The sequence below is a fragment of the Podarcis filfolensis genome (assembly GCF_964270895.1).
Source record: "Podarcis filfolensis genome assembly, chromosome: 13".
NCBI classification, from domain to species: Eukaryota; Metazoa; Chordata; class Lepidosauria; order Squamata; family Lacertidae; genus Podarcis; species Podarcis filfolensis.
Window position 1 is genome coordinate 5,081,015 of NC_139615.1, and position 14,334 is coordinate 5,095,348.

Genomic DNA, 14,334 nt, shown 5'->3' on the forward strand with positions numbered 1-14,334 from the left:
GCTGCCGCTGCACCGCCGGAGCGCGATTTCTGTTCTCATCCTGAAGCAAAGTTCTTAACTTGAAGCACTATTTCTGGGTTAGCGGAGACTGTCATCTGAAGCATATGTAACCTGAAGTGTATGTAACCCGAGGTACCACTGTATTGTTTCCGGGGCGCCTGCACCAATCAGAAGCTGTGCTTTGGTTTTCAAACATTTCGGAAGTCAAACGGAATGGATTAAGTTTGGCGCTTTTGTGATTGCTATTTATTTTGCGTTTTTGTTTTTGAGGCTTTTTCGGTTCATTTGTTTTTGTGACTGTGTGGAACCCAGTTCAGCTACTGACTGATTGATTGTGTGACTGCGGAAATGGATAGAAGCCCCCCATCCAAACAATGACTATCATCAGTGCAGGTATGAAAAAAAAATTAATTTTCATTTTTATCATCTACAATACTGTCTTATTTATTTTATAGTACAGTACATTGATTAATGCTTTCATTTTATGGATCAGTGGTCTCGTTAGATAATAAAATTCATGTTAAATGGTTGTTTTAGGGGTTGTTTTTAAAAGTCTGGAACGGATTAATCCGTTTTACATTATTTTCTATGGGAAAGCGCACCTCGGTTTTGGAACACTTTGGTTTTGGAATAGACTTCTGGGACGGATTAATTTTGAGAACCAAGGTACCACTGCATCTGTTCTACAAATCGGTTTCATGTTTCTGGTCCCCATTTTTTCCTTACTTTTTTTTTTTTTAAACTAGTGGGGAGCACCTGACACTGCCCGCGGATCTTTAGAAAACAAGGAATATCGGTATTTTTAAATGGGTAGCGTAATTTGTGAATTTGGACCACTCGCGCCTCAAATCGGGTGAAGCTAGGTCAACGTCACGGTTTATTCCGCCAAAGGACGCACGGCAGCTAAATGTCCACGACTGCCCTAAGAACCCTCATGCCACGTTTGGTGGGTATATCTCGATAGGCCGCTGAACCAGGGCAAACAGTGGGCGATGCCATGCCGAAGTCAAGGTTCTGTCCGCCATCTTGTATCAAAATGGCCGCCAGCATCGAAAACATTGACAGGGATCACGACCGCACTTTGGAAATGATCGTGCTGAGTTTAGAGACAATATCTCGAGAGGCGTCTGAACCTACGCCAAAAAAATGGATGATGCCACACAAAAGTGATGTTTCGGTCCGCCATCTTGATTTAATTTCCGGCTTCTGACAAATTTGAGAGTGAAATCACATCTCTCTCTCTCTCTCTCCCCCCCCCCCAAATTATGATAAAACTGAGCTGTGGATCCCACCCCCTGCTCCTCATCCAAGCAGCCAAAGCAACTCACGATTTGACGGTGCGCATGGCAAAGACAGAGGACTTGGTGAACAAGTACTTCGAATTGGAATCCAGATCATCGGTGCTTTTCGCGTCGACGCACCTCGGCCAACCTGGGGCATAGTCCTTCCAGCTGCAGCAAACAAAGAACAGCCCCGGGAGAGGGGTCACCCAGAAGGAAGTCCATCTTTGATCAACTCAGAAGTCAGCTATGGTAGGATCGTCGTGGCTCAAAAGTGGAAATTACAGGAGACCCCAACGGTAATGGAGCGGCAGACGAAATTTTTTGAGTATACAGAATTAGCTAAAATGACTTATAAAAGTCGAGACCAAAAAGGGACAAAGTTTGAAGAAGAGTGGGGTAAATTTGTTGCATACATAAGAATTAACTGTAGAAGTCTGAAAACTGTGGCAGGGTTAACATAAATCCTGTGATGTGTATAGAAGGTAAATAAGAATCTGCAAGAGAAGATATATATTAAGAAAACCGAAGAAGGGGAGGAAGGAAGTCTGGGCGTGCATTTACGCAGTGTAAATAAGATGACATAAAATGATGACTGTAAAAGATCAAGTTTCATTTATGTTTGTGAAAAATTCAATAAAAAGCATTAAAAAAAAGAAGTCAGCTATGGAACTCATTGCCACAGGATATTGCGATGGCCTTTTAGCCCTGCTGAGCTAATGGTATGATTCCAAGTCCGCGTGGCAGTTCATTGTGGACTTGGTCTTGTTCACATGTGCAAGCTTTCCGCGGCGCTCACGCGACACCGCCTCAAAATGCCATCCCTTCTTATTTATGGAACAATTACCATTTCTGTGGAGAATCCAGTAGATTAAAAAACAACAATCATGGACTCAATAAATCCTGCCAAGGAAAAGCTCTCAAGGAAGGTGAACTCCAGAGCCAGTAAGGGATGCAACATAGGAGAGAGGTCATGGCTTGTGGAGAGAGTTCTAGGAGCCACAAAGAGAGGCATTGGAGGGCCGCATGCGTTTCCCGAGGGCCAGAGGTTCCCTGCCCCCCCTCCAGCCTAAAGAGATGTGATCTACTGACCCATAGGATTCCTGCCGTTTCTTTAGCTCTTCCTTGCGATGCTCCACGAGTTGGGGGTTTCCTTTGTCATCACTTACCGTTTTGGCTGGAGGGACAGAGATAGGGAGAGAGAGAAAAGGAGACCAGGTAAATGGTAATTAACCTAACGAGCCAAATGGGAGGGGGGAGATGCCTATGAGCCATACTCTTTGCTAGCAAAGCCCTGCTGCTAACATGCTGTAAATGTAAAGGTAAAGGGACCCCTGACCATTAGGTCCAGTCGCGGACGACTCTGGGGTTGCGGCGCTCATCTCGCTTTACTGGCCGAGGGAGCCGGCGTACAGCTTCCAGGTCATGTGGCCAGCATGACTAAGCCGCTTCTGGCGAACCAGAGCAGCACACAGAAACGCCGTTTACATTCCTGCCAGAGTGGTACCTATTTATCTACTTGCACTTTGATGTGCTTTCGAACTGCTAGGTTGGCAGGAGCAGGGACCGAGCAACGGGAGCTCACCCCGTCGTGGGGATTCGAACCACCGACCTTCCGATCGGCAAGTCCTAGGCTTTGTGGTTTAACCCACAGCGCCACCCGCGTCCCTACATGCTGTAGTTACTCCCAAATGATGTGCCCTCTCTACAAGCCCAGAGATAACCATTCCAATTACACAGTTTCCATGGATGAATCCATGACGATTCTATGAACAGGTGTTTGTGCGCAAGAGAAAGCAAGAGAGAGCAAGATGTCTCAAGCCTGGGAAGAAATTCATTCCCATTTGCACATAAAGGCAGTTTTTTTTGTGATTTGCCCTTTCCTAAGTACAAACTGATGCACAGCTGCCCTTTGAAATTTGTACTTCTGAGCTTTTGCAATGCAGTCAAACAATGTGTCCGAAAATGCACGTGTCGGAGAAAACAGCGTTGCGGAAATGTCTGTACGAGGCCAAACCATATGCAAAGAGGGAGTATTTCACATTAACGTGAGTTTTCATGAGGTCTTGCGTTTTTGATCAAACTTGCAAACTGGTGTGGAAATGTGGAGGGGCTGAGCTTAAGCCTGGAAAAATGAGAAACCGAGCAAAATTGACATAGTCTCCCATCCCGGATCGAGCCCCTTATTTGCCTGCTAGCTATAGTTCTGGTTGGGACTCGAGTGGCTCTGTGGGTTAAACCACAGAGCCTAGGACTTGCCGATCAGAAGGTCGGCAGTTCGGATCCCCGTGACGGGGTGAGCTCCCGTTGCTCGGTCCCTGCTCCTGCCAACCTAGCAGTTCGAAAGCACATCAAGTGCAAGTAGATGAATAGGTACCACTCCGGCGGGAAGGTAAACGGCGTTTCCGTGCGCTGCTCTGGTTCGCCAGAAGCGGCTTAGTCATGCTGGCCACATGACCCGGAAGCTGTACGCCGGTTCCCTCAGCCAATAAAGCGAGATGAGCGCCGCAACCCCAGAGTCGGTCATGGCTCGACCTAATGGTCAGGGGTCCCTTTATAGTTCTGGTTACCATTACCAAGCCAGCGCAGACAAAAGCAACAGTCACAGCTTCTGCAGAATGAAAACCCACAAAGCTTTGGGCCTGCTTGGTTCAGTGAACACCCACCCCCCAATCCCTGGGAAGGGAAAGAGGGGAACAGTACCTGCCCCCTCCCTCAGGGTCAAGGTGCAGGAGCCCTCCAGCCACTGGTAGGAAGGAAAGTTGTAGGTCTCCCCCTTTGGGGTCGTCACTTTGACGAAATTGCAGAACCAGTTGTCCGTCGGGAAGAATAAGTAGGGCTCCTTGTGCAGGCGGATCAGATGGATGGGGCCCAGGTCCTGTTCGAACGGCACCTCGTAGTCGTCCACCTGGACACACAAAGGAGAACCTGGTCTGGAAGGGGAACTTTGAAAGTGCAATGCACTAGATTGCAAAAGAAGAAAAAATACAGAGATTCCTCTCCAACCACCCCTTCACCCAGCCAAAAACTTTGGGTCACCACTCAGGCAGAGCTCAGATTACAGAGAGAAGAGAGGGAGCTAAAAGTAGCTTTTCCTAAGGTCTCTCAGCTACAGTGGTACCTCGGTTCTCAAACGCAATCCATTCCGGAAGACCGTTCGACTTCCGAAACGTTCGAAAACCGAGGTGCAAAGGGCAGCCTGCAAGTTCAATTGGAAAAATCGAAACCACAACATGCCGCGGAAGCCGTTCGACTGCTGAGGCACGTTCGAAAACGGAAGCAATTACTTCTGGGTTTTTGGCGTTCGAAAACAGAAACGTTCAGCTTCCGAGGCGCTCGAAAACCGAGGTACCACTGTACTGGTTTTGGAAAGCAGGAATTTGGCTAAATCTAAAGAATGAGAGAATCCTTTCTTTCCTGCTTGGTTCCTAGGCCCTTGATGACCTTGATCTGTCCCAAGTTGTCAACATCCCCCTTAAACTGTGGTGAAGTATACAAGTTAAACAAATAAACCTGGTGGGCCACTAAGGGCCCCAAACGCCACATTTCATTGTGTGGGAGCTACAGAGTAGTGCATGGGTAGGCAAACGAAGGCCTGGGGGCCGGATCCGGCCCAATCGCCTTCTAAATCCGGCCTGCGGGCGGTCCCGGAATCAGTGTGTTTTTACATAAGTAGAATGTGTCCTTTTATTTAAAATGCATCTCTGGGTTATTTGTGGAGCATAGGAATTCGTTCACCCCCCAAAAAAATACAGTCCGACCCCCCACAAGGTCTGAGGGACAGTGGACCGGCCCCCTGCTGAAAAAGTTTGCTGACCCCTGGAGTAGTGTGTACTGGAATTGCGTTTAGAAATCTGGTTTTGTACTTAGCTTTTCAGTGGAAGCAGAATTCCTTCCACACCATCACCTCCATCCCACTAAATTGGGGGGGGGGGGGACACACTGTTCCCTGGTTCTCCTCAGGTGCCAGAATGTCTTGGACCAGATCCTGTGTACATCTCCAAGCCAGCTAATTTATCTCTTCCTGGGATCCTCCTCCTGGTCTTGTGGCAAATACCCTTAACCGTAATCTAGAGCAAAGAGCATCCCTGCCCATTTGGGAAAGGACATGTGAGGATGAGAAGTTGGTCAACAGCTCTTCCTTACGCTTTGTAGGCCAGCCCTTGCAAACGAGGCCACTGAATTTGTAGTCGGAAGATTTGGGACAGATGAAGTCCTCCTCCGCCCACTTCGACTCCCTGCCACCAGCCTAGATGGCTTGAAAAGAGGGTTAGGCAAATTCATGGAGGAGGAGAGGGCTGCCGATGGCTACTGGCCACGATGGCTGTGCTCTGCTGCCAATGCTGGAGGCAGCGAAGTTTCGAAAGACGAGTTGCCGATAACCACAAGCGGGGAGAGTTTTGCTCTCATGCTCGGATCCTGCTTGTTGGTTGGATGCCGGCCGAGATGGACCTTGGCCTGATCCAACAGGCTCTTCTTATTTTCTTACGGCCCTCGCATGCATAAGCTGAGTTCCCAGTCGGTGGCCTAGAAGTCACAAAAGACCACCCATTTCTGCAGCACCCTCTCCCAGTCTAATAACCACCCAAAGACAATCTTTAGGGGTTCTGGAGAGAGAGAGTTGGATAGCTCTACCTCACTTTCACTACCAGTGAAGGTGGTGAAGGTCCTGTGTGAGTGCCTGGAGGCGGTTGGAGGATCAATGACGGCTAATGGATTGAGGTTGAATCCTGACAAGACAGAAGTACTCTTCTTGGGGGACAGGGGGCGGGCGGGTGTGGAGGACTCCCTGGTCCTGAATAGGGCAACTGTGCCCCTGAAAGACCAGGTGCGCAGCCTGGGAGGCATTCTGGACTCACAGCTGTCCATGGAGGTGCAGGTCAATTCTGTGTCCAGGGCAGCTGTCCACCAGCTCCATCTGGTACGCAGGATGAGACCCTCCCTGCCTGCGGACTGCCTCGCAAGAGTGGCGCATGCTCTGGTTATCTCCCGCTTGCACTACTGCAATGCGCTCTACGTGGGGCTACCCTTGAAGGTGACCCGGAAACTACAACTAATCCAGAATTCGGCAGCTAGACTGGTGATGGCCGCCGAGACCACATAGCACCGGTCTGGAAAGACCTACATTGACCTCCAGTACGTTTCTGACCTCAATTCAAAGTGTTGGTGCTGACCTTGAAAGCCCCAAATAGCTCAGGATACCTGAAGGAGTGTCTCCACACCCATCATTCTGCCCAGACACTGAGGTCCAGCTCTGAGGGCCTTCTGGCAGTTCCCTCATTGCGAGAAGCAAAGCTACAGGGAACCAGGCAGAGGGCCTTCTTGGTGGTGGCACCCGCCCTGTGGAACGCCCTCCCACCTACCTGACATTTAGAAAACATCCGAAGGGAAGTTTTTAATGTGTGACCTTTTAATGTATTTTTAATCTTTGTTGGAAGCCGCCCAGAGTGGGATGCGCGGGGTACAAATAATAAATAATAATAATAATAATAATAATTATAATAATAATAATAATAATAATAATAATAATAATAATAATAATTATTATTATTATTATTATTATTATTATTATTATTATTTGTGTAGGGTTTACTCCTGAGCTCGATGTCCCACAAGGTCAATGTGCCTGGCTCTTTACAAGGAGCAAGCGGTGCAGTCCCTGCTCCCTCAAAGCTTACAATCTCACATTTAATACCAGTGGAGAGGAGGGGGAAACAGCGAGGGAATTAGGGAGAAAGAAGGACTTAATACTTGAGATGTGCGTGGCATTTTAGGCTCAGTGGCAGGAGGTCAAGGAGGGCAGGCTGTGCGGGTGCTGTGGCAAAGACTTCACTGCAAACGAGGGTAAGGCATAAAAATTATTATTATAATTATAAGGCAGAGTGTTCTCACACTCAGGACCCGTTGCGGCTTCCCTTGAGGGGAATCTTGTTGGCCACTGTGAGAACAGGCTCCTGAGATACAACATCTGGGCTCTTCAGATGGTGTTATTTTTTATCCCCCCCCCCCCCAGTTTTTGAAAGTTGTGCCCCAGGCTTTTACATTCTTGCATCAAAAGGGACGCTGTTAAGTCTTGCAGACACAACTTCAGCCAATAATGTTAATAGCCATTGGTCAATTGCCAAATCTAGAAGTTAACTTGCCAGGTGTGGTAGCGGCAGCGGGAACAGTCTGTGCAATGCTGGGCGTCTATGAGACCCAGGAAGGTCCATCAGGGCCAACACTGGTCCTTTTCTCTTTTAACATTATTACAGTACTAGAATGGCAATTGTTCTATGAAACAAAAAAGCTGACTCAGGCTGTGGCCAGTGGCCATTTTCTTTCCCCCAAAATGCCTGGCAGTCCTGAAATAGTAATAATGATAATAATAATAATAATAATAATAATAATAATAATAATAATAATTTATTATTTATATCCTGCTCATCTGGCAGTTCCCCTAGCCATTCTGGGCGGCTTCCAACAAAAGATTAACAATACAATAAAACGTCAGACATTAAAAACGTCCCTAAACAGGGCTGCCTTCAGATGTCTTCTAGACGTTAGATAGTTGTTTCTTTCCTTGACATCTGATGGGAGGGTGTTCCACAGGGCGGGTGCCACCACCGAGAAGGCCCTCTGCTTGGTTCCCTGTTAACCTCACTTCTCGCAGGGAGGGAACCGCCAGAAGGCCCTCGGAGCTGGACCTCAGTGTCTGGGCTGAACGATGGGGGTGGAGACGCTCCTTCAGGTATCCTGAGCTGTTTAGGGCTTTCAAGGTCAGCACCAACACTTTGAAGTGTGCTCGGAAACGTACTGGGAGCCAATGAAGGCGGAGTCAGGAACATTATGGGAAAATTAAAGATGTTTGGGTGGTTTGAGGCTTGGCCAGTGCTGCTTGGCAGTTGATCCTAGCAAAAAGTGAGTGAGTGAGAGAGAGAGATGGAGGAAGGAAGGAAGGAAGGAAGGGAGGGAGGGAGGGAGAAGAGGGAGGGAGGGGAAGAGAGAGAGGGAGGGAGGGAGAGAGGGAGAGGGAGAGGGAGGAAGAAAGGGAGGAAGGAAGGGAGGGAGGGAGGGCGAGAGAGGGAGGGAGGGAGGGGGAGAGAAAGAGAGAGAGGGAGGGAAGGAGGGAGGGAGGGAGAGAGGGAGGGAAGGAGGGAGGGAGGAAAGGAGGGAGGGAGAGGGAGGGAGGGAGAAAGGGAGGGAGAAAGGGAGGGAGGGAGTGGGAGGAAGGGAGGGAGGGAGGGAGGGAGGAGAGAGTGGGAGGGAGGGAGGGAGGGAGGGAGGGAGGGGGAGAGAGAGAGGAAAGGAGGGAGAGAGGGAGAGGGAGGAAGAAAGGGAGGAAGGGAGGGCGAGGGAGGGAGGGAGGGGGAGAGAAAGAGAGAGAGAGAGAGAGAGAGGGAGGGAGAAAGGGAGGGAGGGAGAAAGGGAGGGAGGGGGAGAAAGAGAGAGGGAGAGAAGGAGGGAGGGAGTGGGAGGGAGGGAGGGAGAGAGAGAGAGAGAGAGAGAGAGGGAGGGAGGAAGGGAGGAAGGAAGGGAGGGAGGGAGGGAGAGAGAATAGAGAGAAGGAAAGAGAGAGAGAGAGAGAGAGAAACTTCCACTGCTTGCTAAGTTTACTGGTGCTGGTGAGCCTGCAGGGATCTGGCTTCAGGCACCAGGTCCCTTGGCTGACCAACTCCGTGTTACAAAGATGTCTGCAAACGGGACCTGAAGACTGGCCACATCGGCCCTCACCATGTGGGAATCCCCTGCAGTCAACCAACAGGAGACAACCAGCCAGGTTGTGCACCCACAGCGGTGACTGGGAGAGGAATGACCTCTGGGCGAAGCAGCGAGAGAAGAAACGGCGTGGTGCGTCTGCAGCAGCGCAACCGGACGCCTTCGCCTGCCCCAGCTGCAACAAAACATGTCTCTCCTGTATTGGTCACGTCAGCCCCAGCAGGCGCCGCGACTCCCCAGCAGTTTGACATCACACTCCCTCCACCAAATGACACTTTGGCCAAGTCTCCCCCAAGCATGCCGTTTGCAGTTTCTTTCCTACAACCTCCTCCCGTTGAGACCTAGAAGCGACAGCGTATGTCACCCCAAAACAAGAAGCAACCACTTACCCATTTACCCACGGGCAGTGAGGAGCGTTCACCTGAGATGCCCCCAGCCCTGAGAGGACGCCCAGTTTGCCACCTTAACCCCCCCCCAGCCCTGATCCTCTTCGTTCTTGGTACTCACAGCCCCACGGACAAAATCTCTGCCCTGGTGGTCCAGGCGATGCTTGGGGCTCTCCCCACGAGCTCCCACCAGAGTGATGGAGACGCTGCTGTAGGTGCCAGCCAACAGGATGTCTCCGGTGGCCACCTGGACCTTGTAAGCAGCCATTTGGGAAGAGGCGAGACGAGGCTCCGATTGCACGGGGTTTGTGCGGTGCCGGTGCCGAGGCAGGTATGAACAGCCTCGCCTGCTCCTCCTCGAGGGCTGTTGCACCCACAAATACCCCGCCTCCCCTCTCAACCCTCCTCCAGAGCCGTTTAGGCCACAGGCAGCAGCTGCTGCGATGGGAAGGGTGTGGCTCAGATCAGATTCCCCGGGTCTTGGCTGCAAAAGTTCTGCTGTGACCACTTCTGGGTTCGGTGGCGACAATAAGAGAGATTTGCTCCCAGAACGAAATGCAGAAAGACCAACGCAGAGACCGCACCGCCTGATTATGTAACTGTTTCATAACTTTCTGCCTCATTGCGCACTCCCTCACATCCCTGCAAACACACACAAGCAACTTGTTGCATGAAACTCGCTGGCTTAGATGAGCACAGCAAGAGCAAAATGAACATTGCAATAAATTTTCACATGGTTGTCGCTGTTGTTGTCACAGAATTGTAAAGTTGGAAGGTGCCGTCAAATGTCATCTCGTACGACCCCCTACAGACAGCCACCCAACCCTTGTTTCAAAAACTCCAAAAGAGGAGAATTTGCCACCTTTCCAGGGAGTCCGCTCCACTATCGAACAGCTCTTACCATCAGAGAAGTTCCTCCTAATGTTAGTCTGAATCTCCTTTCTTGCGACTTGATATTTGAAGATGGCTAGCCTAGGGTTGAAGGGACGCGGGTGGTGCTGTGGGTTAAACCACAGAGCCTAGGACTTGCCAATCAGAAGGTTGGCAGTTCGAATCCCCACGACGGGGTGAGTTACCGCTGCTCGGTCCCTGCTCCTGCCCACCTAGCAGTTCGAAAGCACGTCAAAGTGCAAGTAGATAAATAGGTACTCCTCCGGCGGGAAGGTAAACCGTGTTTCCATGCGCTGCTCTGGTTCGCCAAAAGCGGCTTAGTCATGCTGGCCACATGACCCGGAAGCTGTACGCCGGCTCCCTCGGCCAGTAAAGCGAGATGAGTGCTGCAACCCCAGAGTCGGTCACAACTGGACCTAATGGTCAGGGGTCCCTTTACCTTTACCTTATCCTAGGGTTGTCTTTGTCCACGGGGTTTTCTTAGCAGCGATACTGGAGTGGCTTGCCGGTTCCTGCTCCAGGTGGATCACGTTTGGTCAAAACTCTCCACTATGACCTGTCCATCTTGGGTGGCCCTGCACGTCATAGCTCATAGCTTCTCTGAGTTATTCAAGCCCCTTCGCCACGGCAAGGCAGTGATCCATGAAGTGAGAGCTGGACCATAAAGAAGGCTGATCGCCAAAGAATTGATGGTTTTGAATTCTGCTGCTGGAGGAGACTCTTGAGAGTCCCATGGACTGCAAGAAGATCAAACCTCTCCATTCTGAAGGAAATCAGCCCTGAGTGCTCACTGGAAGGACAGATCCTGAAGCTGAGGCTCCAATACTTTGGCCACCTCATGAGAAGAGAAGACTCCCTGGAAAAGACCCTGATGTTGGGAAAGATGGAGGGCGCAAGGAGAAGGGGACAGCAGAGGACGAGATGGTTGGACAGTGTTCTCGAAGCTACCAGCATGAGTTTGACCAAACTGCAGGAGGCAGTGGAAGACAGGAGTGCCTGGCATGCTCTGGTCCAAGGGTCACGAAGAGTCGGACACGACTAAATGACTAAACGACAACAACAATAACATTCTAGGGTTGCCATGTTTCAAAAAGTAAAAACCAGGACACGCCTGTTGAGCTTTTTTTAAGAGGAGATTTTATTTAGGAAACCACCCAACCTGTAGAGCTGTTTTCAGGAAGACCCGAAAGTTGTTGAGCTTTTCTTAAGACAAAGCACCCCCAAAACACGATTTTTTGATTGACTTGCCTAAGATCAGGGCCTGCCTTCCGGAAATCAATTCTGCCTTTGAAATCCCGATAGTGCGCAGTTTACTGCTTCTGACAACGGAGGGAGAATGTAGCCATTGTGGTTAGTCTTCTTCTTTGGCGATCACTTGTAGCCGAGTAAGATTGTCTTCCATAAACACGGTTTTAACAATGAGTCCGTAAGTGACCGTGGAGGCCAATTCTGGATCCACACGTCCTTCCACAGTGGGGACATTGGTTTCCGGGCAGGAGCTGATCACGGTGTGGATTTGCCAAGCGTGCCTTCCTCTTAGCACGTTCCTCCCTTGCGTCCTGAGTTTGAGGGTCTTCAAAGCCCATGACATATTTGGTAAAGGCTGTTCTCCAACTGGAGTGCTCGCAGGCCAGTGTTTCCCAATTGTTGGTTTTATACTGCATTTTTTTAAGGTTTGCTTTGAGACAGTCTTTGAACCTCTTTTGTTGACCACCAGCATTACGCTTTCCATTTTTAAGTTTGGAATAGAGTAGTTGCTATGGAAGACGATAATCAGGCATCCGCACAACATGACCAGTCCAGCAAAGTTGATGTTGAAGAATCACTGCTTTGACACTGGTGATCTTTGCTTCTTCCAGTACACTGGTATTAGTTCGCCTGTCTTCCCAAGTGATGTGTAAAAATTTTCAACTTTGGAATCTTTTGAGGAGTTGGAAATAGCGTTTATAAGGGGTCCATGTTCCACAAGCGTATAGTAAGGTTGGTAGTACAATAGCTTTGAAAACGAGCACATTTTGGTTTTCCTGCAAATGTCCTCAAACACTCTGCACTTCAATCAGAAAGAAGCCACACTCGCAGAGCTCAGGCGATGCTGGATTTCGGCATCAGTGTTGGCGGTTGTGGAAAGATAACTTAGCCTCAGTACATGCGCTTTCTCGGGCTACTGTACGTTCAGCAAACTGAGCGTACCCCAAGAATCCCTGCTCTGGGTTCATTTGCCAGGAATGGGAGACATTTCTCTCTCTATACCCAAATTTTAAGCAGTTTGGAAAACACGAAAAAGAGGCATGCAGTGGAGGGGGGGCAGTGGCACCATCTGGTGGCTATGGAGGGTGATGTAGCAGGCGATTTCCTGCTCAGTTTCTGCAGCTGGAGGAAAAGCTTGTCTGTCAAGGTAGCTTAGATGACTCCTTGGGATACAGGCAACTCCCCATTTTCATCCATTGGAGGCATGCTGCAAACCTGGAAGTGGCATGAAAGGGGGGAAACAGCCCTAAAAGAGCGCAAGAATGGTGCAAAAATAGTATCTAACAATCCCACAAGCCTTTGCAAGTGCAACCTCAGGAGTCTTTGCACCAACCTTTGAGACCAGTGAAGAGTTGGGAGTTTGAGCAAGGAGGATGGGAAGGAGCAACTGTGGTTTTGTGCTTTTTGGTTATTTGAATGGTGTTCTCAATCTACACAATTTCACTTAAATATGCAGTGCCTCAGATCACAACCCGTGACTAAGTGGGGAGTTGCCTGTACAGTCTTACTTTGGATCTTGAACGTCTTGGATCCCGAACAAATTGGCTCCAAATGATCAAAACCTGGAAGTGACTGTTCTGCTTTGCGAACAATTTTTGGAAGCCAAACATCTGGCGGGGCTTCTGATTGGCTGCAGGAGCTTCCTGCAGCCAATCAGAGCCATGCTTTGGTTTCCGAACGTTTTGGACGTTGAACGGACTTCCGGAATGGATTCGTTCGACTTCCAAGGTACGACTGTACTTGTTTCCCAAAAGTGTGGAACCATTCAGACATGCATTCCCATAAAGGTAGAGGGTAAAGGGACCTATGACCACTAGGTCCAGCCGTGACCGACTCTGGGGTTGCGGCACTCATCTCGCTTTATTGGCCGAAGGAGCCAGCATACAGCTTCCAGGTCATGTGGCCAGCATGACTGAGCCGCTTCTGGCGAACCAGAGCAGCGCACGGAAAAGCCGTTTACCTTCCCGCTGGAGCGGTACCTATTTATCTACTTGCACTTTGACGTGCTTTCGAACTGCTAGGTTGGCAGGAGCTGGGACCGAGCAACGGGAGCTCACCCCGACGCGGGGATTCAAACCGCCGACCTTCTGATCGGCAAGTCATAGGCTCTGTGGTTTAACCCACAGTGCCACCCGCATACCTGCTTTCTAATCAGGTCTATGAGGTCATTTTGTTTTTTTCCTAAGTTGCCTCTGACCATGGATGGATGGATGGATGGATGAACCATCCCTTTAATGAAAATCCTAGCCAGGTGTCCTCCATATATTTCAGACTATGGCTCTGTCTGGTGCTGGTGGGAGTTGTATTCCAGTAAACTTGGAGGGGCACCAGGTTGGGAAAGGTTGCTGTGATTCATGTGTGGCCTGGCTCACTCAACCCAACCTAGCTGTTCTGCTGCCTCCCACAGCACGATTTCATCTTAACTACTCCTGCTCCTAATCGTTAATTAGGGCGCTGAGCCCTATTCCCACACACGGCTTGGTTTTGATTCATCCAAAGCTCATGTGACTAGGAGTGCCTCAATTTCTCTGTCAACACAGGGAGTGACAAAGAATGGAAGTGGCCTCTGTGAACCCAGAGTATATGTATATGTACATTAACTTATGGTCTGTGTGTGTGGTTTGGGAGCTGCATGGTTGGGGGAAAACAATGCTGTCCAGGGTTGTGGAGAGAATAATTGGGTGCACTCTTCCCACCTTGGATCAAATCTATGCTTCCAGGTGCCATAAGAAAGCTGCAGAGATAGCGCAGGATAGTGCGCACCCCGGAAATGATCTCTTTCAGCTTCTGCCTTCTAGAAGAAGGGACAGGGTTATAAAGACTAGGACTAG

At 49.7% G+C, this 14,334-nt stretch overlaps 1 protein-coding gene across 1 annotated transcript in view; it reads right to left on the reverse strand.

Moving 5' to 3' along the window:
* LOC310746818 (hydroperoxide isomerase ALOXE3-like) overlaps positions 1-9,911 on the reverse strand; it is a 33,113-nt gene extending 23,202 nt beyond the window's left edge. Inside the window, exons 1-4 of the mRNA XM_083580945.1 lie at positions 9,486-9,911; positions 3,984-4,188; positions 2,373-2,457; positions 1,329-1,451 (exon numbers count right to left, since the gene is read on the reverse strand). Of these exons, the coding sequence (XP_083437071.1) occupies positions 1,329-1,451; positions 2,373-2,457; positions 3,984-4,188; positions 9,486-9,632 (560 nt within the window). The 5' untranslated portion in view covers positions 9,633-9,911. The remainder of the gene's footprint in view (positions 1-1,328; positions 1,452-2,372; positions 2,458-3,983; positions 4,189-9,485) is intronic.
* Between the last annotated feature and the right edge of the window lie 4,423 nt (positions 9,912-14,334).